General features: G+C 45.2%; 1 protein-coding gene across 4 annotated transcripts in view; it reads right to left on the reverse strand.

The window, feature by feature from the left end:
* Positions 1 to 23,829, reverse strand: part of COL22A1 (collagen type XXII alpha 1 chain) — a 261,520-nt gene that overhangs the window by 37,067 nt on the left and 200,624 nt on the right. For all 4 annotated transcript variants that reach the window (XM_053313307.1, XM_053313306.1, XM_053313309.1 and 1 more), the window contains 11 exons: positions 20,850 to 20,903; positions 20,532 to 20,585; positions 17,731 to 17,784; positions 16,131 to 16,184; positions 14,592 to 14,645; positions 12,669 to 12,773; positions 10,470 to 10,514; positions 8,455 to 8,532; positions 4,718 to 4,753; positions 2,525 to 2,578; positions 243 to 287 (listed from right to left, as the gene is read on the reverse strand). In XM_053313307.1, the coding sequence (XP_053169282.1) occupies positions 243 to 287; positions 2,525 to 2,578; positions 4,718 to 4,753; positions 8,455 to 8,532; positions 10,470 to 10,514; positions 12,669 to 12,773; positions 14,592 to 14,645; positions 16,131 to 16,184; positions 17,731 to 17,784; positions 20,532 to 20,585; positions 20,850 to 20,903 (633 nt within the window). The remainder of the gene's footprint in view (positions 1 to 242; positions 288 to 2,524; positions 2,579 to 4,717; positions 4,754 to 8,454; positions 8,533 to 10,469; positions 10,515 to 12,668; positions 12,774 to 14,591; positions 14,646 to 16,130; positions 16,185 to 17,730; positions 17,785 to 20,531; positions 20,586 to 20,849; positions 20,904 to 23,829) is intronic.

The following is a 23,829-nucleotide window of genomic DNA, read 5'->3' on the forward strand; positions in this document are numbered from 1 at the left end:
AGGGAGGGGCTTCGCACAAAACTGTCCGTCCCTCTTAGACATGGGAAGGAGGCGAGATAAACAGGGAAAGGAGAGGGCAGGGGTGCTCAGCCTGAGACTCTCCAGCTGTTGTTGGATTACAGCTCCCATCACCCCCATTCACAATGTATTGTAGCTGGGGATGATGGGAGTTGTAGTCCAACAACCATTGGGGAGCATCAGGTTGGCCATCCCTGCAATAGGGAGAGGGTGAAATGGCATACCGGTTTCCCTGGAGGTCCTCTTTCACCTTGATTTCCTGGAAAGCCCTACAGGCAAGGAAGAGAAAGGAAGAAGTGTGAGGTCATACAGTCCTATTGGGCCATTCCACATCTTTACACAGAGGCATATAGGGCAAGGGAGTGCTCTTTAGTGCTTCCATTTTGCATCTTAGGGGTGGGCTCCAATAGGCCACATTTACATGAATGGGAGCAAATTGCATTAGGTACTTTGGACATAGGATAAGGAGGGGCCAGAGTCTCCCTGAAGAATGTGGTGGATTGGTTGTTAATGGGTAACATTGGAAGCATTTTCCATCAGTCCTGAAGCAGATTGGCTCCCATCTAATTTCTGGTCTGGATAGAAGAGAGCTGGTATTCTGGTTGGAAGCATCAATTGTCCCCTTTGCTAAGTAGGGTTCACTCTGGTTTGCATTTGAATGGGAGACTACATGTGTGAACACTGTAAGATATCCCCCTTAGGGGATAGGATCACTCTGGGGAAAGCATCTACCTGCTTGCATGCAGAAGGTTCCAAGTTCCCTCCCTGGCATCTCCAAGATAATCAACTTGTAGAATTCTCTGCCACAAGGTGTGGTGACAGCCAACAACCTGGATGGCTTGAAGAGGGTTTTGGATAACGTCATGGAGGAGAGGTCTATCAATGGCTATTAGTGGGAGGGCTATAGGCCCCCTCCAGCCTCGAAGGCAGGATGCCTCTGAGTAGGAGTTGCAGGGGAGTAACAGCAGGAGGGAGGGCATGCCCTCAACTCCTGCCTTCCAGCGGCATCTGGTGGGCCACTGTGTGAAACAGGATGCTGGACTAGATGGGCCTTGGGCCTGATCCAGCAGGGCTGTTCTTATGTTCTTAAGAAAGGGCTGAGAGAGACTCCTGCCTGCAACCTTGGAGAAGCTGCTGCCAATCTGTGCAGGCAATACTGAGCTAGATTTATATAAGGCAGCTTCCTAATTCCTATGTACCTCAGGTAAGTTTTTGCTTGGAGTTTATTGCTTAATTTTTTTAAAAAGTGTCATAAAGGTCCAAAGCTGAGTAATGTAAAAGTAAAGTGTGCTGTCGAGTCAATTTTGACTCCTGGCGACCATAGAGCCCTGTGCTTTTCTTTGGTCGAATACAGGAGGGGTTGACCATTGCCTCCCCCGTGCAGTATGAGAGGATGCCTTTTAGCATCTTCCTATATCGCTGCTGCCCAATATAGTACCCGTGGGGATTCAAACTGGCAACCTACTGCTTGTTAATCAAGCATTTCCCCGCTGCGCTACTTAAGGAGTCTTGTACAGTCACATAATTCCAGAGTCGGAAGGGATCTTGGTCGTCTTCTAGCCCTCTGCTCAATGGAGGAAACTGCTACAGCATTCCTGGCAAATGCCTGTCCAGCTTGGACTACAACTCCCATCATCCCCAGCGACAATTTAGTAATTCACCTTCACTGCTTACCCCTGGGCAGCTCTACATTTTTCTACCTTTCGATGACTATTGCAGCCATCTTTCTTTGAAAGATGGCTGAGCCCATCTGGAAGAGAGAGTGGAAGGGAACATGAGGAATCTCACTGGACGTTGCCTTTAAATGTGGGCATGCTCCCCACTACCTTATCAAAAGAAAGGTAAAGATAAACCTCACCAGAGAATAGCTTTTCCTGCTGTGTAGTTCAAAATACAGCCAACGTGTGCTTTGAACTAGAAGGGGAAACATGTTGGCTTGAAGCTTTGGAGTGGAGAAACTGCAGGTGAGAAATGGGCTAAACACTTCCTCCCGCTGCTGTCTCACCACTCAAAATCCACCCCACTGGCTAGTTTTCTTCTAAAAATTGGCTAGTTTTCTTTTTAGCAATGTTGGGTCTCTTAATAAAAGTAATGTCTAGTTAGCATCTCTGTGCTGGTCTGTGATCATAATAAAGGAATTGAATAGAATTGAATAGTTATTATATTATATTATATTATATTATATTATATTATATTATATTATATTATGGCAAATGATTTGTTTAAAGGAGACAACAAAGGTGTTTTCTCTAGGACAATGGAGCACCTGCTTCGGCTGGAGATCCACACATTCTCCCAGGTGCATATGGAACCTTGACTGCATTTCTGATTCATGCTACATATGAAACGTTGTTTGTTAATCCCTTGTGATTAAATTTGACTTCTATGGCTATAACATTAGATGGAGAAGCAGAACATATTGCTGGGGGGAGGGTGTTGACCCCAAGAAACTCCTGACTCCCAATGCAGCTCCTGGGTTTTCCAGTCCCCCACTCTCTTTACTTACGTCCTGACCAGATTGTCCAGGTGGGCCTTGGATGCCTGGCAAACCTCGGGGACCCTGATCAAAAGAGGAAAAGGAATTGCTCTGACATATTCTTTCACCAACTTTAGCAACATCAGTTCAGGGGAGTTCACAGATTTTATTTAAGGCAGGGGCTCTCAAACTTGGTTCCCCAGAGGTTGTTGGACTACAATTCCCATCATTCCCAGCTACAATGGCCTTGGCCATTGGGAGGTATAGCTGTTGGGAGATGTAGTCCAACAACATCTGTGGACCCACGTTTGAGAATCCCTGATTTCAGGAACAGGCGTCACAAGATAATTGGTAGCTGAGCCATAAAAGAAAATGTATCAGAGGGAACTGAGTTCCATTTCTTGGGAATTGTTTGCATAGGAGCACATACCCCCCAAACACAAGTAATGCAACAACCTTCTTGCTTCTCACAATAACTCCTGAGCATTTGCAGGGAAAGGGAGAGGGAGAGGGAGAGGGAGAGGGAAAGGTCACACTGCCATTCTGGTGCCAGTCCTTCCCATTCTCACAAGAACAAGGACAAGACTGTCCTTGGTGTATGTGCTGTGATCCTTGATTAGCACACTGTCCCAATTGAACTTCAGCCTGGCTTCTTCACCCTTCCTGGTGGGATGGCACAACTGACAAGGTAATGATTGCTTAGAGACAGCCACACTGGATGTGCACTCCTAACATGATTATAACATGACAACTGTGTTGTCACTAACCACAGACCTGAGCCACACACTCAAGTCCTGTGGCTCAGCACTTCTGGTGAGCCATAATGGGTGTCAATGAATATTCATTCCTCTCTCTCTCTCTCTCTCTCTCTCTCTCTCTCTCTCACTCACTCTTCCCACAGGACAAATGTAAAGATGGAATCTATCTTCCTAACCTGCTAGTTTTCTGTGCATTCAGGAAGCTTTTATATGCAGGACTATTCAAACACACAACCACACACCTCCAACTTGAAATAGTGGTACAGTCCAGCAGGGGCTGCACCATACAATTCAGCTGATCATATAGCTTGGCCCACAGAGTGAATGAAGCTGCCATTTCTGTCCTCATGCAGGATGACTGTGTGGTATTATTCTTAATCTAATATTCTTAGATTGTGAGCCCTTTGGGGACAGGGATCCATCCATCTTCCTTTCTTGATGGAAACTGCTTTGGAACCTTTTGTTGAAAAGCGGTATATAAATATATTTGATGTTGTTGTTGTTGATGATATTAGCAGTGTTTTTGCTAACTGGGCTAAGAGGCACCTTTTCAAGTGGTGGTCTTCTCATTTTTAGTAGGGGAAGAACAACTGCCCCAAATTAAGTCCAGAACATCATCCCAAATTTCATGGGCTGTTGCTGGTGTCTCTCTTGTGTTTGCTTTTAGACTGTGAGGTCCTTTGGAATAAGGAAATGCTTTCTCATTCCTTTTTGCTACGTAATCCAATAATTTGTGGTGGTGTTGTTGAAAAGCAGCATATAAGGTTCTAAACTCACATTGCTTCACAAGTTCTCCAAGAATAACTTCTGGATGAATTTAGGAGGAGGGTGTGGAGGGGCATTTAACATTTAAATATTTTTGCAGAACAGCAACTACTTCTACTACCACTCCTCCCCCCCTCCTCCTCTAACTGGCATCTTTGTAAAACTGAGCATTTCAACATCATCTACCAACTTATTTTCTCCTAAAATTCTGGACCACTTCCCTAAACAACCTACACCTCCTTTCTCTTCAGTGTCTTCAGTACTATAAGGTTATTCTTATTATCTCCTCTACTGATCCAGAGCTCACCTGCTATGCAACGGTGTGCACATATGCATTCACGCTCAGTGTTTTGATACCACTGCACCAGTAACATGCACCATTCAACTAATTCATGGGTAGCATAATCCATCGGCCCCTCTTATTGAAAGGTCTATTGTCCTTAAACCTGAACCAGCATGGTAAAAAAGTAAATGGACTGACTGGGAAACAAGAATTCTTGATTTTCAAAATGGAACTGGGAAGCCAATAACACTCTACTGTCACAGCAATGGAGCTCTCTTTCAGCCTTGGAAAGATGCATAACTTAATGTTTCCACAATCATGTCATCACCATCAGAAGTAGTAGAAGCAAGTATGCAACCTGTTTTTCTTCCCACCCCTGCCAGGAAAGCTGGGTGTAGTTAGAAAGACATACTGTACCGATGGCCCTTTGTCTCCGGGAGGTCCTGCGGGTCCCTAAAACAAGAAAAAGCAGAGGGGTGAGTGGGTGAGAGATAAGGTTGGTTCACATTGTCTATAATCCAATTAATGAATATTGTCAGTGCAGCTGGGTTTTTTCAGAGCCTGCTATGGGCCTTCAGATATGACACTTCTTGAGCTACTAAGATCCTTTGCTTCCACTGATACACAATAGACATGGGCATATTCATGCACACTTTTCTGAATGGCAGCTGTCACACGTTTGCCCCTGAATCATACTGCAAGTCAGAGGACAGAAAGTGCAGAAGACAGAAATTGGTAGAGTACGGCCTTGAAGCCTGCCTCTGCATGCTTTAAAGAGAGCCCCGGGCGTTGCAGGAGAGCAGAAGCCTTCAACTGCTGCTTGGGGACTTCTCAGAAACACCCGGTGGTCCACTGTGAGAAACAGGATGCTGGACTAAAAAGGCCTTGGGCCTGATCCAGCAAGGTTCTTCTTAGGCTCTTATGTAAATGCTGCTTGATTAGTATACAGATACTACAAGAATGTTTTCAGCCTTGGTCTCTTGGTTTTTAGGCATGGCTGGACAAAGAGATGAAGGGAGTGTTTCCTTCTATTCTATCAAGGGCTAGATGGATAGATGAATCAATTTGTTCAGTAAGTCATCCTCCAGAGCAAAGCACACCCCTCATATCTCATGACTTGAACTAGCCTTAGGTTTGGCCTCAAATTCTTCAGGAACATCGTCTTTTCCACAATGAACACACACAATACAAATCTAAAATTTCACTCCAATTTAAATTAGAGTCAACGTGAGATGACCCCCATGATCTGTCATTCAAATTGCCTTAAACTCTCTGAAAAGGCTCTAGCTTGTCTTCAGTCAAAAATTATCAGATCTGATTGGGAGTCACCCTACAACCATTTTGTCCATCCCTTTTACAGGCACAGATGGAAAGAACTCTTAAAAATTAACAAATATGATCATCTTGCCAGGATGATGACCATTCTAAGATTATAAAATATATATCAAGTAACCAGGTCCTATCTCTACAGATATATGGTAGGTACAATATTCACAAATCCCTTCTTCTCTCTGCTGGCCCCACTGCCCCCAAATATTGTGTCGCTGGGGGTTGGGGACCCTTGGGAACATATTTTTGGGGATCAGGGCAGCAGGAAGACACTGCCCCCTGTTATGGGAGAACAATATCCAGCATTGTGAGTGTGAATTTTTCTCCCCTGTGTGCAATGTTAAGTCTGGTTTTCCACTCCCCATCCCCAGCTTTTAAAAAATGGTTTTCTGGTGGTAGTATCCTGTGTCAAAAGGGAAAAAAAGTTCAATGCAGACAAAATGATTTAAATATGGCTGTCCTTAAGCCAAAGAAGCAATGAATTAAATAATGTTGAGCCTTTGTAGAATGGAAACTCTTTTGAGACAGGGGACCATTTCCTCTTCCCTTTTACTATGCAAATCGCATTGAGACTCTTGAGAGGTTGCGATGCATAATTACCTAATCTCTCTCAAATTATGCATCATAGTTTGACAAGAGCATCACACTACCACATCTCTGTTTTCCACCAGGACCACCCACAGGCTACTGAAACAAATATAGCAGTGTCAGGACCATACTAGGCCTTCAAAGAATCATCTTTATACAACTTTGCTGTTCAAATGGAGGACGCACAGCAACAGCTCAGATTACAACTCCTTAGATCACCCAAGGGACTGTTGATAGACACTTGTGTTACATCACAGATTAAAAGGCAATGGCTCACATCCTGCACAGGGTAACGAGGATGGTTCAGTACTGCCTGCACTGCTGGGAATGTTTAAAATAAAATATGTAGTGCAGCAGAACAGCCCTGTTCTATAAAATCGCCCAGCACAGATGTATGATGTTGCATCCATTGGAAATAATGGATATAACACTGCAAATGCATGATTCTAAGAACATAAATGCTGGAAAGACAGCTCTAGAAGAATTGACTCTTCACACCTTCTATCTCAAACATAAGAAAAGCCCTGCTGGAACTAGTCCAGCATCCAGTTTCACAACTAGTGAACTAGTAAGAACGAGTCCAGCATCCTGTTTCACAAGATGCCGACAAGATGCCTCTGGGAAGCCTGCAAGCAAGAGGTGAGGGCATGCCCTCTCTCTGGCTGTTGCTCCCCTGCAACTGATATTTAGAGGCATCTTGGCCTATAGCCACCAGACTAATAGCCACTGACATACCTGTACTCCTTGAATTTGTCTGAGCCCCTTTTAAAGCCATCCAAACTAGTGGCCATCACCACATCCAATGGCAGAGAATTCCATTGATAAAAATTATGTGATGTGTGAAAAAGTAATTTATTCCATTGGTCCTAAATTTCCTGGCCTTCAAGTTCATGGGCTGGCCTCTGGTTCATATGTTGTGAGAGAGGGAGAAGAATTTATCTTCTGCCCACTCTCTACTTCTTGCATAATTTTATATACCTCGATCATGTCTCCCCGTAGAGACATTTTCCAAACTAAAGAGCCCCAAGCTTTGGAACGCGCTCCCTGCTGAAACAAGAGCCTCCCCACCTCTGACAACTTTTAAAAAGTCTTTAAAGTCACACCTATTCACCCAGGCTTTTAATTAAATATTGTTTTAACAGTTTTAACATTGTTTTAAAATGTTGTTTTAAAATTTAAATTGTTGTAATGTTTTAACCTTTACAATATGATTTATTTTGTTTTAATGACTGTTTTAAGTTTTCTCTTGTCATTTATTTTAACTAATGTTTTAACTTTTTGTTTGTTTTCTTGTTGTAAACCGCCCAGAGATGTGAGTTTTGGGAGGTATAGAAATATGTTAAATATAAATGAATGAATGAATGAATGCTGAAGCCTTGCATCTTCACATCTGTGAAGCCCTCAAGTGGGGAAAAGTGGGCAATGACCCCTCCGGTTGGTATTAGTGGCGTATCCAGTGGAAAGGTGGCCCGTGTCCCTTCTGTTGGCAGCCCCCGCACAAAGGGGACATGAAGCGATTGCCCATGCGTGTGACATCACGTGCAAAAGGGGCAAGGCCTGGGCTCCAATGAGCCCGTTTGAGCTTTCCTGAGCTCATTTCCAGCCAGTGTTTGCTGAGTGGAAGCATGTATTTCCCTTTCTCTCCCTCGCTAAAGGGAGAGAAAAGGAAATGATTCCAGCCAGCCATCAAAAGTTGGCTGGAAATGAGCTTGAGAGAGCTCAAATGGGCTCGGCAGAGCCCACGCCCCATCCCGTTTGCGTGTGACTTTATGAGCAACAAGGGTGAGCTCTCCCATGCTCATTTCTAGCCAGCATTTGATAGCTGGCTGTGTTTATTTCCCTTTCTCTTCCCCCAGCGAGGAAGAGAAAGGCAAATCAATGCTTCCAGTCAGCAAACACTGGCTGGAAATGTGATCAAGAAGGCTGGGGTGAGCCCACTGGCTATCAGGCTACACCCCCGTTGCGCGTGATGTCACATGCATGGAGGGCACCTGCGGCCCTTTTCATTGGCAGCCCGGGTTGTTTGAACCCTACTGCACAATGGTGGCTCTGCCCCTGCTTGGTGTTCTCTAGCTGCTGGTGTTCAGGGGCATGCCTCCTCTGAACTTAAACTGCAACAGAAGAGGGCTGTTCCACAACACTGCAGATGGTGCTTTAGACACTCGCAGCAGCATGGGCGGTGATGAACTGTCGGTGTGACCCTGCACAGCTTGTGAGCCACTGTGTTTGGTACTTACGGGTGGCCCAGAGAGGCCAAGTCCTGGTGCCCCCCGATCCCCCGGCTGGCCAGGAACACCAGGAGCTCCTCGGTCTCCCTGAAGGCAAGAGAGACAAAAGAAGGAGAAAAAAGAAAGAAAAAGTTTGGGTCATTAAATTGATGTGTTCATTTGAAAGAGTACTTAGTAAGGCCTAATGCTATTGTAATGGCCAGGCTAAATCCATCCTGAATGGTGTTAGGGCTCCATTTTCCTTTGGTGCTTTCCTAGTCTAACAACTGCAGAGTGAAGAGGCAGGAAGTATTCACCCCCTTTCCACCATGTCTGTCAAAAATACTGTATTTACCCAAATAATAGGAACATAAGAAGCTGCTATATACAGAGTCAGACCCTTGGTCCATCTAGCTCAGTATTGTCCACACAGACTGGCAGCGGCTTCTCCAAGGTTGCAGGCAGGAAACTCTCTCAGCCCTATCTTGGAGAGTCTGCCAGGGAAGGAACCTGAAACCTTCTGTTCTTCCCACCCCCTAAGGGCAATATCTTACAGTGCTCACAGATCAAGTCTCCCATTCATATTCAACCAGGGTGGGCCCTGCTTAGCTAAGAGGACAAGTCATGCTTGCTACCACAAGACCGGCTCTCCTCTCCATGACAAGGTTTCTCCCAAATTCTAAGATTTTAGAAATCGGGGGGTCGCCTTCTCTCTGCCTAGCTTATTCTAAGCTAATTCCCTTAAAAATGACCCAAGCAACAGCACAGCCAAACTGTGTTGAGTCCTGGAGCTTTACAAACAGTGAGAAGTGGTCATTGGGGGAGCTGTGCATTTCCTCTTCCCTTCTCCTTCTGCTCTCAAGCAAGGATTGCTTCCAGCATGGCTGATCCTGGCGGGTTCGCATGCATGCTCTTCCCCCGCCCCCTTGCTTGCCTGCTTTTCTCTCCCTTCTAGCCCTGGCTTTGTGCTTCCTTTTTTCCTTTCTGCTTTTGGGGCAAGTGTGAGGAATGTGACAAACCAGCAGGATCCAGGCCCCAAACAAAAGGAGAAGAAAACAAACAAACCCAAAACCCAAGCAGTGGCTGGTAGGATGCACCTCAGGGCAGACTGCAACAAAGGGCCAGATGGGGGATGAAGATGGTAAAAATGGAGGGAGATAAAAGGGTCTGGCTCTGATGCTTTTTTGCTTGGGTTTTGTTTGTTTTTGTTTGGGGCAGGGAAAGGTGGAAAAAGCAGGCATGCTTCTGATGAAACTGAAGGGGAGGTTTTGCTGGGATGGTTATTTGGGAGAACTGGAGGCCAGAAGGTTAGCTGCTCTGTAGGTACACACAGAGTGGCAATGAGAGTACCGAACCATTTCTTCTGGCACTCACTTGAGAACCAATCTGAAAAATTACGTGAACCCCTGGGTATAACCTGTATTTAATCTGCATTTTTAAGGAGGTCGTCTTAAATTCAGAGTCATCTTTGATTCGGGTAAATACAATATGACTGGATTTATCATTCCCAATTATAGATATTATTAGATAGAAGGCTGAAGTTGGTTAGGAAAAAGAAGAAGAAACTATCAAGAGACCCAGAGATAGCTCCACACAACAAGGTCTGAAGCACAGCTACTAATAGTTAGCAAGAGCACAATGCTCCTATTTATGATTCTTTGAATGGATCATAGGTGTGTTGAATTTGACAAGTTGATAGTTAAGAACACTACCTTAAAGTTATCAGCATGCCCTATTAGTAAAGCAGTATCCATCAAAACTGAAGCTTTTAAAAAGCTGAATCTAAATTACTCCATTTTACTCAACTTCAAAATTGAGTTTTCAACTTGAGTTTTCAAGTCTGTGCTGAAGCCATTCACCTTTGGGAACACTACTTCTGTAAGAACAGTATTTCCCTGGAGTGGGCAGGTTGCCGTATTCAACAATGAATAAAGTTTCAATTCCCAAACAGAAATCTCAGTGTTCACTCCCAGACTAAATCAGGGGCAACTGCTGTCCTAATTGTGGATGATACTGCCCAACAGAATGGCAAGATAAATGCTCACCTTGTGTCCGTAGGGTCCAGGCAAACCTGGTGGTCCTCTTTCACCCTAGAAATAGGCACAGTCATACAAACCATCAGCTTTGCTTTGCTTCTTCCTTCTTTTCAGATTTATTAAATCATTCTTATACAATTAAATAAAACCAATATACAATTTTCCAATAAGCCAAATCATTTTTCCAAGGGAAGAAAATACATAAAATGAATGAACAATTCCTGTTAGAGTCTCATGTCTTAAATCAACACTGTAGAAACAGAACAAAATCAAAATTAATAACATTTGATTAGTGATGTATTGAGTTCCAATACACGATAAATTAAATCCAGATATCTGACACTGAGCTAAAGCTGTTTCTCCTCCTCCTCACATTCTCCCCCACCCAACCTTTGGTAAATAACATCAGCACATTTTGATAATATGAAATATGAAAACTGAAGGCAAAGAAAAGAAACAAAGAAGTACAAATAACATAATTACAAAAACATTCCACCTACATGTAGAAAGCAACTTATTACCTGTGTTTACAACACTAAATACACTGCCAATGAATCATAACAGAGATTGGGTTTACTTTTTAGTTTAAATTGTGCCTAAAAGCACAAATCAAGTTATCTCGAATTATTATCAAGATAAATATGAAATTAAAAGACTCCATTAGCTTTGCTTTCCTAATGGAGAAACATGATACATTCCAAGCACTTAATCACTGGGCTTCTTTGAAAACAAATAAAGAAATTATCATGATGATTCTGCAACCTTGCTGAAGTTAAGCAAGATTGCCCAGGAGCACTATACAGGCTGGGTTATTATGCTGAGCATATCAGTATATTGTAATAAATAAAATGAAAAGAAATGATACTGCTTTCTCTCTGCAGCAGGAAAGCAAAACAAAACCCAGCTGTACTTCCTGGTAAGGCAAGTCATGGAAATACTTTTTGCATGTGCCACCAGAAGAATTTGGGGGAGCTCAATTAGGATGGATAGATCCTTGCAAAAGGATTATAAACATGCCGGCCCCAAGAGCTTTTTTTCTTCAAATTAGAATCAAAAGATTCATCTGCAAATTGCAGAAAGAGACAGATGGTGGAAAGATTCAACAGTGCCTCAGGTAGCCAGAAGAAGCATATTTTGCTTGGGGGAAGCCACTGTGGAGTCAGAATATGCTGGTATTTAAAGGAAACTTAAAGGAAACTGAATTTGTCAGGGTACTGGTCTGTCACCCCGGAAACAATTATAGTTCCGTCATCTATTGCAGGCAATTGCAAATGTAGGTGTGAATGAGCCTGATTAGACTATATACATTGGTTAGGGGTGTGCATGGAACTGGCTGGCCTGGTTCAGTTTGGGTCTAGACCGGACTCGAACCAGACCGGCCAAGTACGGTCCAGCCCCCATCAAACCCCACCCCCCACCGGTCTGGGTCTGGACATGTTCACAATTTTTTTAAAAAAAGAATTCTAAAATAAGTTTAAAGTACCTTTAGCCCCTTTGGGGGGCTTCCTCTGTCTGTGTGTGTGTGTGTGTGTGTGTGTGCGCGCGCGCGCACGCGCGCAAGGGTTCCCCTTCCCCCCGCTGGCCTCTGGGGGGAAAAAATCACAAACATGTGGGGGGGAAAAATTAACCTATGGACTGCTTCCATGAGCAGCCCACCATCACAGTCTGCAGCATCTGAGTTAGGGATGCTTAAGGAATTCTCCCCCTATGCATTTCAACTTGGAATTAAGGATTTGGGATTGCCTGGTTTTGTTCGCGGAATGGCACCAAGGAGTTAGTAAGCTGACATTCTTCCTTTGGGGATTTTGTTCCCGTTACTGTGTGTGCACACTCTGCCATAGTTCCTGGTTGGAATTCCTTACAGGTTATCAATGCACACATGCACATGTATGTATTGATTACGTCCCAGGCCAAAAACGTAATCTGGATGTGACTATAGAATCACATGAGCTTCCCTTCCCCAGTGTTTGTATGTCTGTATGGTATTTTCATAGGCCTCCATGCAATGGTAAGGGAAAGCAAGTCAACTTAAAATTGCGGCAAACTGCATGTGCCCCCAATTCCAAATCTGGTTGTATAAATTATCCAAGATCAACAAGTGGAATGTGGGGCAATGACAATCCACAGAACAAGAACAGGAGATATTTGCTTATCTCTAACCTGGGATCTGAGCCTGGCTAGGCAGAGAGTTTTGGGAATGGAACTTACCCTCTCTCCATCTCGGCCCTTGCCAGGTAGCCCAGGTTCTCCAGCAACTCCTGGTCCACCTGTGGGCCCAGGTGCTCCCGGTTTCCCTTCCTTCCCAGGATCACCCTGTGGAGGGAATCACAGCAACTGGTATTAATGGAATTAGGAGAAGACAGTAATGTACGAAGTAAGAGCCATTTATGAATCACAAACACAGCAAAGCAATGTTGGCATATCTGGAGTTTGTTCCATCCTTGGAACCACATCAAATGTTTCAAGAGTCTTCTTCATGGATCTTTCCTTTGAGGATCACTCAGCTGGTCCCTTCTGTGAGATTTAGTCCTTGCTGGTCCACCTTTTGTCCATGTAGCAGATATGGAGGAGAGGCAGATGAAGGGTACTTAAGAGAAAATGATCCTTGATACAAACGTTAGGGTGAAAAGTGCTTTGATACACGGGTAGCCCAAGGTGTCATGCCACCTGAAGTGAGGCACGGCATGCTGCCCTGCCCCATGGCCCTGTCAGGGCCAGCCTCCTTTCAAAACATACTCTTGTAACCTTCAAAAGGGGTGCAGGGAGGAGGGAAGGTGGACAACAGCCACTTGTTCTCTCTCCATACTTCTTGCAAGCTTTGTAAAGAGCAGGAGGTGGGCCCATTTGTTGTAACGCTTGCAAGAGTCTGATTGGTCCAGTCATCTGCTGCCTGAAGCAATTGCCTCACCATGCCTCATGAGAGGACTTCCTCTGCATTGACCCTTGATATTCCAAATGAAGTCTTTCTTTCGTTCTTTCTTTCTCTTTCTTTCTTTTTTTCTCCATCCAATCCATTCATCCATCCATCCACATTTATATCCCAGTCTTACAACGAGGAGCCCAGAGTTGTGTACATGCTTATGTTTATCTTCACAACAACCTTGTGAGGTAGATTAGGCTGAGAGAGAAGTGACAAGACCCAATGAGCTTCATGGCCGAATGGAGATTTGAACTTGGATCTGTGCAGTTAACACAATCCAAAGTGTGATGGGTTTGCTACGACATTCCCTCTTGAGGACCTCTCCCAAATCCCTTCATTGGTGCTAAGTCATCAAACTGGAATTGAGAAAGGCCTCTTTTTGGATTCATTCTCACTGCCTTTTCTAGTTGGACATCCTTCAGGTTTCTAAAATGTTCTGAATGTCTAGTGGCTGTATAGATAATTTGGCATGCATACATAACGGAAATAGTTGATCAAAACCAATACACAACTCCAAGCATTGGGAGTACTTACTTTTTCTTTCTTTGTTTTCCATTTTACAGCGTCTCAGATTACTACTTTTTGCATTATTATCCAATCTGGATGCATGTTCATGGACAGCCTATTGTGACCCTATAGACCAGGGGTTTCCAACCTATGGTCTTCCAGATGTTGCTGAACATCAACAACCATCATCCCCACCCAACCACAATAAATTGTGGCTGGGGATGATGGGATATGTAGTTCAGCAACATCGGAGGGACCACAGGTTGGGAGCCCCTGGTCTATAGACTATTGCTTCTGGATAAAGTATGAGAACTCCATTTCTTCCCTTGTGATGGAACTTGGATCTAGTTCTCACAAGCAGCAGAGGAGGTGGTTAAACTGCGTTTGGACTCTACCAATAATAATACTACTTCAGACTGTAGATGGGGTCTTATACCATGGAATACTTATCTATCAGAAAATATCCCTATGCATAGACAGCTAGCATGTCAGGGAGAAGGCTAGGCTAGTACTTGCAAGCTAGTTTTCTATGTGCAGGTGATTATTTTATGGAAGAAATTCCATGGCCCAGGTTTCCACCTATAATCTGAAGTTGTACAGTCCTGGCACAGATTTACCTCCTCATCTGTAGTTTGTAAGAATAAGGCCTGGTTCCAAAGACATAGCCAATAGATTATATCTTAAATATGAAAGCACTTTCATACCTTGTCTCCTTTTTGCCCATCATTTCCTTGTTGACCAGGGTCTCCGGGCACACCCTGTTAAGAAAACAAAATACAGCAATTAAAACTTTCCTGTGGAAAGGATTGTAGTAGGAAGTTAAGAGGGATATTCAAATCTATGATGAATTAAACAGATTGTCTGCTAACTACTTGCCTGTTTGGTTTTAATCTAAAGATAGTAATAGTTGGCCTGAGTGCAGAGCACCTGTGCCTCTAGTTCTCCCTTGTTCTCGGCCCTTCATTCTCTGCCCTCCCCGCTCCTTTTCCCTCTTCCTCCTCCAATGTTTTCTCTCTCTGGTCAGTGGTGGTGGTGGTGGTTGTTGTTATTATTATTCAATTTCTATACCACCCTTCCAAAAATGGCTCAGGGTGGTTTAGGGTAAATAAGATGGCTCCCTGTCCCCAAAGGGCTCACAATCTAAAAAGAAAAATCAGACAGACACCAGCAACAGTCACTGGAGGTCCTGTGCTGGGGGTGGATAGGGCCAGTTACTCTCCCCCCACTAAATAAAGAGAATCACCAGGTTAAAAGGTGCCTCTTTGCCAAGGTAGCAGGGGTCTGCTACCCACTGGCTGCCCGCTGCTTTCTTCCCCTCCTAGCCATTGCTGCTTTCTCTCCCTTGCCCCGCCACTGCCACTGCTTTCTCTCCCTGCCACCAACTCTTTCTCTCCCCCACCCGCCACCACTTTCTCTCCCCGCCCACCCACCTCCCTACCCACCCATTTGCTGGCCTGCCCATTGGTCTTATGTTCCCCACCACTGTTGCTTTCCTTTTCCCCTCTCCTCACTTGCGGACTCTCGTAAGAGCTGCCATGCATGGAATTAGCGACAGGTACGTCGAAGAGAATTATATAGAGAGGTGGTAGTAGTAGTAACAACAACAACAATATAATAATAATAATACTGAGATGAACAGGTAATCAAATTCCATATTAATGCACTACTACCACACATTTCTCCTAAAGCAGAACTGCAAGGTGAATGTGGAGGCTTTTGCTTCAGTGAAAAACCCAAGGGATTTTGAAGGAAGGGAGATCCATTTCTACCAGAGTAGTGACATTTCTCTGTAGGGTCTCACACATCCCTACCTAGAAACACACCTCTAACACATCCTCAGCCTCATCGGAAAGGCTTCAGATGTGTTTGGTTGGTAGTGCAGGAGCATCAACTGCCCTGAGCCATTTCGGAAGAGCAGTATAGAAATCAAATAAATAAATAAATAAATACATACATACATACCAATTTTTGGAAGGGCAGTATAGAAATAAAATAAAATAAAATATATATCTTGCCGGGGGTGGGGAGGCACTGGGTGCATTGCTCAGGCTCAAGATGGCGCTGGATCCCCTTCTAAGATTATGTAAACAGTCTGTTTGCAAAGCCCCCTTCAGATGTGATGATGTGCTGCCAGCAGCTTAAAGCAAAAGCGACCGCACACTCAATTGGCTCACAGTGTCCTTACAGGTAAGGCTGTCATCGTCTCAGAAAAGCAAAAATCCTCAAATCTGTTCTATACGTACCACATTTCCAGGCAAGCCACGTGGGCCTGGGGGGCCTGCAGGTCCAGGAGCTCCCTGTTGGAATAAAACAAGATTGTGTTTGTGTGGTGCAGGTTCTATCTTAAGGGGAAATTAAGGGAGGACTGTTCTCAGGGGCAATAGAAACAGGACCACACTGGCGCCTTGAAATTCCAGTATTCACTACAAATCACATAGTGAAGGTAAAGTGTGCTGTCTACTCCTGGAAACCACAGAGCCCTGTGGTTGTCTTTGGTAGAATACAGGAGGGGTTGACCATTGCCTTCTCCTGCGTAGTCTGAGATGATGCCTTTCAGCATCGTCCTATATCACTGCTGCCCAATATAGGTGTTTCCCATAGTCTGGGAAACATACCAGTGGGGACTCGAACCGGCAACCTCTGGCTTGCTAGTCAAGTCATTTCCCCGCTGCTATAATCTTAAATATAGGATAATTAGATCTGAAACTAAACTGGATGAATTTCCATAAGTTTTCCTTTTCATAGTGAGGGACAACCTTGCAGCTCAGCTCTGTCCCATAGCAGAAGGAAGAGAGTGGAGGCAGTCATTTGAGTGGGTGGGTGGGTGAAGCAGGAGCAGCCATGGCTTCCTCTTACTGAAAGACAGTCTGTCTCCCCACTTCCTGCCATGCCCTCCTTCTGCCCAATTATCTGCATCACCCCTTGGAAGATAAACTGATTGTGAGATGTGATTTCAGATTCATGGTAGTGAGGATGCATTTTGGCAATCATAGCATTTTAGAGTTAGAGGGTCCCTGAGTTGGAGGTCATCGAGTCCAACCCCCTACTCAGAGTCGGAAATGACAGCACACTTGACAAGACGGCCAATCAGTTGCTGTTCGAAAATCCCTAGAGAGGGAAAGCAGACCACTCCATTGTCCAACAGCTCTTGCAGTTAAGCAATTCCTTCTAAGATGTAACTTGAATCTGCCTCCTTGTCATTCCCACTCAATGGTTCCAGAGTTCCCTCTAACAGGGATTCCCAGATGTTGCTGACTACCACTGCCACAATCCCCAAGCAAAAGCCATTGCAGCTGGGGATTCTGGGAGCTGCAGTCAGCAATATCTGGGAATCCCCATTAGAGGGAACACTGATTGGTTCTAGTCTGCCCTCAGGAGCCACAGCGAACAAATCCACTCCTCCTTCTAGGTGGCAGCCCTTCCAATACTGTGAACTGGTGTTTAACCCAGAGGACATCTAGGTCCTAACTTCTGGGAAGTTCTTCTGTGCACACCCCATTGAAATGAATGAGCACTGTGTAAGAGAGCACTAGTGCCCCATCCATTTCGGGGGGGGGGAGTGCACAGAAAACCATCTGCTGGACTGGAACTACTGATCTTCCCCCCTTTCTTTCAGCAGAAGGTACATTTGCTCATTAAATTGCCTGACTATTTAAATTCATTTGGTTGAAAAGGGATGTTCAGAGTTCCTCTTTGGAGACACAGTGACTCCTTATTTGTTGATGAGTCAAAAGCACCCCAAGTCCAGGATCCCGTGTGAAATTGCTCGCCTGTAACCAAGGTATATCCGAGGCCCGCTGGCCATTGGGGGACAGCAGTTATGGAAGGGAAGCAGTTACTCACAGCCTCTCCAGAGGCTCCTGGTCCTCCGATTGCTCCTTCTTGTCCCTTCACTCCCTGAGGAAAAAGGAACAGGGATTCAGTCCGACTGGAGAGCGGATGAGATTCAAGGACAAATCGCCACCAGGCAGGACAAAAGCGGCTCAGAAGGCAGGTGCTGAGACAACTGCTGGAGCAACTCACTTTGCAAAAGAACTTCAATAGCGGAGCGAGGCAGCCTGTCCCCAGTTTCATACACTGAACAAGACTAAAACTGGATTATCAAGTTGAGAAACTCAAGATGGATGAGTAGCAACTCATCGCCGATGCCTGTGCCACTGCTTCGAACCTGGAATAGGCCCTAATATCCTCACTCTATGGAGCCAGCTAGGGGTGGGAATGAAACGTTTTGGGCAGGCGGAGGCGGGGGAGAGCGGTAGCTTTAAGGAGCAGGTAGGCAGGTCCTTACCTGCTCCTCCGCCTCCCTGCCTCCACTCCAGTCACAGTGCTGTGCTGCTCAGAAGGCCACACAAATGTTCAGCATGGTGTTGCTGACCATGTAGATAGCGCCCACGCATGCGCGGATGCCATGTGCATGCCGGCACTGTTGTGGTCCAGGCCTGATTTGTATACTAAATATGCTCATTAGCTAGCATACAAAATTAGGCCTTTTATATAGTGACCATGTTCTTTTATATAGTGACCATGTAGGATCTAGGCGCAAGGAAGAAAGGAGATCAAAGCAATCCTAAATGATTCAATGGGCTTTATTGAGTATAAAAGAATAACAACATCAATCTAACTGAGCAGAAAGCAGAACATTCTATCAGTATTACTAACAGTATTTCAACCCTAGCCAGCAACAAATATTCACCCAGTGTTCCTAACTAACATATGTGTGTGTATTAAATCTTCCTAGAGCCTAATACAATTCAGATATAGACGGAAAAGGGCGGGGGGGAGGTAAGGAAGGCTGAGGGCTGGCATGGTTTGGGGAGATCAGGAATTAGTAGAGGGACAAGGGGAAAGGAGAAGAAGGGGAAAGGATGGAGGGATCCAAGGCTTGTGGGGTGGCATATTACCCAGATCAGAGGCTTGAGAACGGTGGATCTTTCAGCTGAAGGAGAGAGGCTTTTGGCTGGGGACAGGAGCTTTGAGAGCGGTGATCAAGCATGCAGTTTGCTCAGAGCACAGCTGAGAGTCAGAGCACCATGGCTGGGGAAGTCTTGACTTTTCACTGTGCAGCAGAAGTCACAGAGAGTTCCTGTCCATGGACAGAGTTCCTGCTTGTTTCCCTGAGGCTTAGCAGCAAACCCTTGGATTGTTCATGAGCAGATTTTGCTTGTAGGCGCAAGATTGCTAGCTCTCTGTCCCGTAAGCCTCATTCTTTATAGTTGTATTTTCCTTTGATCTCTCATAGAGTCTGTTCAAATCTCCTCATCTTTTCCTGGGTCTCCAAAAAGGTGACAATGCTGTTACCTTCTGGATAATGTCTTTTAATTAGTCAGGATATTCGCCAGTCCAGAGAGATCTTAATCTCATCTTCTGTTAGCTGCTATTTTGAGGAGGGGACTTTGCCCAAGGCAAATCTGCATCTCTGAGCTGCAAATGGGCATCTTCTCTTGTCCCAGATTTGCCAGCCTCATCCCATGAGGTGTTAAGGTGTTAGTAAAGTAAGAATTAAAGTCTATAGGTGTTTTCTTTGTGTGCATTTACCTATGCTGAATTTCTATAGAGAGCAACTGAGTATAGCAGAGCAATCATTGACAAAGATTAACATAGACTTCTTGAAACTTCTTGACATTATCTGATAGTGAGTCACATTTTAGCATTTGGATTGTTCTGGCCTGGCTTTTGTGCTTCCTTGAGTACCCATTTCACAATACAATGCTGGATCGCCTCTTCCTTCACAAAGCAGTTGAGACCTGGGTGTCAGTTCACCCTGAGTCCAGGCATTTAATTCATTTCTTAATAAAATGAAGTCAGACACAGGCCTAAATTCCATATAATTCTGGGTTGGTATCTCTGGGTCTAATGTTGGGGGGGGGGTGCACGTCCCCAACAGCACCACATGCAGGCAGCTAGGAAAAGGGCAGCAGCTGTGCTTGGCCTTTTGAGCAGCACAGCACCATGACCAGAACGGAGGTGTGGCAGCAGAGAAGAAGGTAAGAACCTGTGTACTTGCTCCTTAAAGCTATCATTCAACCCCTGCCAAAACATTTAGGCTACGGCAATCTGAATCGTTTTGGCCTGAAATCTTTTGGTGCCTCTCTAAGGAGGCTCTAAAACATTTTGTGTAGATCTCTACAACTGGGTCCCTTCTGCTCCTCCCATAAGTTGAGCACTGGATTAGTCGCCCTGTTTAAAATAATGCTCTATGTATTAGGGATGAGCACAGAACCAGTTCCGTGCACACTCAGGAGGACGGAGGGGGGATGCTGCCAACTTACCAGCCCCACCCTGGAGCTCCCCCCCCCCACCTGCACTCTCGTAAAAAGCAGAGACACAGAGCTGCAGCTTGCCTCCCTGCAGCCCTGGTCGGGGGGAAAGAAACATAGGGTAGACACCACCAGCAGCCACTAGAGGGAAGCTGTGCTGGGGACAGATAGGGCCAGTTGCTCTCCCCCTGCTAAATACAAGAGAATCACTACTTTTAAAAGGTGCCTCTTTGCTCAGAAAGCAGAGGGTCTAACGGTAACTACTTGGGTCCCTTTCTCTCTGATTCCACACAGCATGACTGTAATCATTCTCCACATACAAGTAGGCTTTGAAAGGATGCCCCCCCCCACCAAAAAAAACAACCCCATGCTGCTTTGCTACTCTACCTGCTTTCCTGGTGGTCCAGGGGGCCCTTGTTCACCTGGGATGCCACGTACTCCCTGTTGAGAAGAGATAGGGGGAAACATACATGTCTCTGGCAATAGCTTGACTTGTCTACAGAGAATCCTAAATGTCCTTTTTATGTCTGAAAGTTTAAGTTTATATGCCACTTCCTCTGCTTCGATGACTGCTAGTATTAGGTTTGTTTTCTGGTCTTGCAGAAGCCAACAAACATTGGCAGCCTGCCCCACACCAAAAATATCCCACCCCGCTCCTTCCCAGCACATCAAGCAATCAAAGAAGAAAGATTCCAATATGCTTACGGGTTCACCTCTTTCTCCATGGTCACCCTTTTCACCTTTTGGCCCTTGTTCTCCCTGGGAATAATAACAAACATTTATATTCTGTGATCATGGGAGCAGGCTCATGAACATCACAAGGGAATGTGGAAGACTGGATATATAAACCTCCTTGAGTGCAGCAATCTAACACCCCATTGCAGGAAAACAGCAGTGTAGCCTCCATTTGATAAAAAGTGGAAGAACAGCAAGCATCCTCCTTCATTTGGGTAGCTGGGCTTTCCTGATATTCCCATGTCAATGAATATTTATAGGACGGATATTTATATACAGCTTTTCGACAAACATTCCCAAAGCATTTTGCATAGATATAAATAAATAAATAAATAAATGAATGAATAAATAGATAGATAGGCTCCCTGCACCCAAAGGGCTCACAATCTAAAAAAAGAAACATAAGATAGACACCAGCAAGATGCTGTTCTGGGGGTGGATAGGGCCATTCCCCCCTCTCCTCCCGCCCCGCTAAAGAAAGAGAATCACCACTTTAAAAAAATGCCTCTTTGCTCAGTGAGCAGGGATTCCCAAAGTGAAGGTGATGTGAAACTGGCATGCATTTAAGGGCTTAAAAATAGTGCAGACACAGCACTGAAGATGGCTTCAAAAGCAGCAAAACCACTTCAGCGTCAGTGCTCCCTCTAACAAGAATTTCCAGATGTTATTGACTACAACTCCCAGAATCCCCAGCTACAACGGCTTTTGCTTGGGAATTATGGAAGTTGTAGTGAACTACACCTGGGAATCCCAGCTACAGGGAACACCAGGGCATGTGTGTTGCAGGTGTGTATGTCTCCATTGTCATACCACCTACCAGCAAAATACATATATCTATATCCTGTTTGCTTCATGTCGGTGTCAGCAGCACCTGTGACCAGCACAGCTAAGTTGTAATTGCTGTTTCCTATGAACTGGCAAACAGGGACAGATTTAGAGGCAGGTGACCTACAGAGGCACCAGGTCTTCATTTCTCCTTTCAAAGCTATAAAGTGAGAGTAACTGTATTTCATTTCTTATTGTCTTATGTAACAGGGATAAATCATGCCTGCAGATCAGGCATCCAAGTCATGAAAGGGCTACAAATAAAACCCACAAATAAAACCCCACAACAACCCGGTTTTGAAGAGTTGAAAAACAAATGGCTTGCTCAAGACTCTCCTTGCCTGGGGTGCCATCTGGTTTTGATTTGGAGGAGAACTGGTCTTGGGGTAGAAAGCACGAAACGTCCCCTTTGCTAAGCAGGCCCCACCTGGTTTGCATTTGAGTGGGAGACTACATATGTGAGCATGGTAAGATCTTCCCCCTTAAGGGATGGGGCCGTTCTGGGAGGAGCATCTGCCTGTTTGCATGCAGAAAGTTCCAAGTTCTCCCCCTGGCATCTCCAGATAGGGCTGGGAGAGACTCCTGCCTGTAACCCTGGAGAAGCCGCTGCCAGTCTGTGTAGGCAATACTGAGCTAGATAGACCAATGTCTGACTCTGTATATGGCAGCTTCCTTTGTTCCTCGGTTATTCCTATGAGTTGGCCCTGTTGGCAAAGGAGGTCTGAGGCCTACAGTCACATGGACACAGTGCAGACTCCTGGGATGTCCAGTTCTATCAACATCAGGAATTTGCAAACAACCCAAAGTCTGGATTATATTTTGTAAATCAGTGGTTCTCATCACAGGTCCCCAGATACTGTTGGACTATAACTTCCATCATCCCAAGCCACAACAGCATTGATGGCAACAACATCTGGGGACCCGAGACTGAGAACTCTTGTTCTAAAGGAAACTGTTCCCCAGCAACTCTCACATCTCAAGGAGCGAGTCTGGGAAATTCACCTGCCTGAGCCTTTGGAGACCAATTCTGGAGGCAGCTTCATCAGTCTTCTGTGAAGAATCTCTGCTGCCATCTAGTGGCCTGAGGAAAGATGGCTGAGTAATCTGAGCTGCTTTAATGTAATGAACTTCTTCTCCCTTCAATCTACTCATGCAGATTGCTCATTTCGGAGAAATATTCAAAAAGCCATCCAAAGCCTTTAACTCCAAACAAAAATTGCTTGGAAGCCTAAATTGCCATGATGGGTTAATTAAATTAGAATAATTATTATCATCAAAGAAGGATCATCTTTAATAACTCTAAAAGCAAGCCACCGTTGGCATGGAAACCAAGGCTGCCAATTAATCCAAGGAAGCTGGTTTGATATCCTCGCCTTTCAGTTATCTGCTTGTACACTTTGAACAGTCTTTTCAGGTGGGTTGAAAAGAATGGAAGAATAATTACCAAAAAGTGTGGGGTGGTGGCGGGGCGGGGGTGGGGTGGGGTGGGGGGAGGAACAAAAGCTCCACCTATATACAATATTGAAATGATCCCTCAGCAGGATCTTGCATTTCTTTGCAACTCAACCTATTGGATTCTAGCAGCTAACTTGAGTCTGTCTCGCTAAGGAGGAAGGGTGGTATCAAATGGAGACAGATCTGGGGCAATGGTCCTGCAGGGTGTCAGGGCCAGGCTGGTGGGTGCCATACCTGAATCCAGGCCTGTTCTCCAACCCAGGTCCCTGAGACCAGTTGCTGCAGCTAACGGGCTTGAGCTGGACCCACAAGGAGGCACTGCTCTACTGAGGAGGGGAGGAAGACTGCTAGCACTGGGACCAGGTGTCTGGGACTCTGAGGAGTGGCAGGCCACTGAATTACAGCAGCTTTCCCGGGGGATGGAGTTCTCAGGCTTGGACCTGACTCCGCCCAACAAGGCTGTTCATTGGATAGGACAGGAAAGTTATCAAAGCTTCCTGCCCAGGCTCAGGCTTTGATGCAGTTTAAAGCCTTCCGTGGTTCTGGTGTGTTGTGTTTTTGTGTCCTGGTTTGTGCTTCGCTTGACACCTGGCTTTGGATTTGACTTGTATTCTGCTCCTGGTTCTTGTTTGTCTGCTTGGTTTGAAACCTGGCTTTCGCTCCGATTTTT

The sequence above is a fragment of the Hemicordylus capensis genome, chromosome 4 (genome assembly GCF_027244095.1).
Source record: "Hemicordylus capensis ecotype Gifberg chromosome 4, rHemCap1.1.pri, whole genome shotgun sequence".
Lineage (NCBI taxonomy): Eukaryota > Metazoa > Chordata > Lepidosauria > Squamata > Cordylidae > Hemicordylus > Hemicordylus capensis.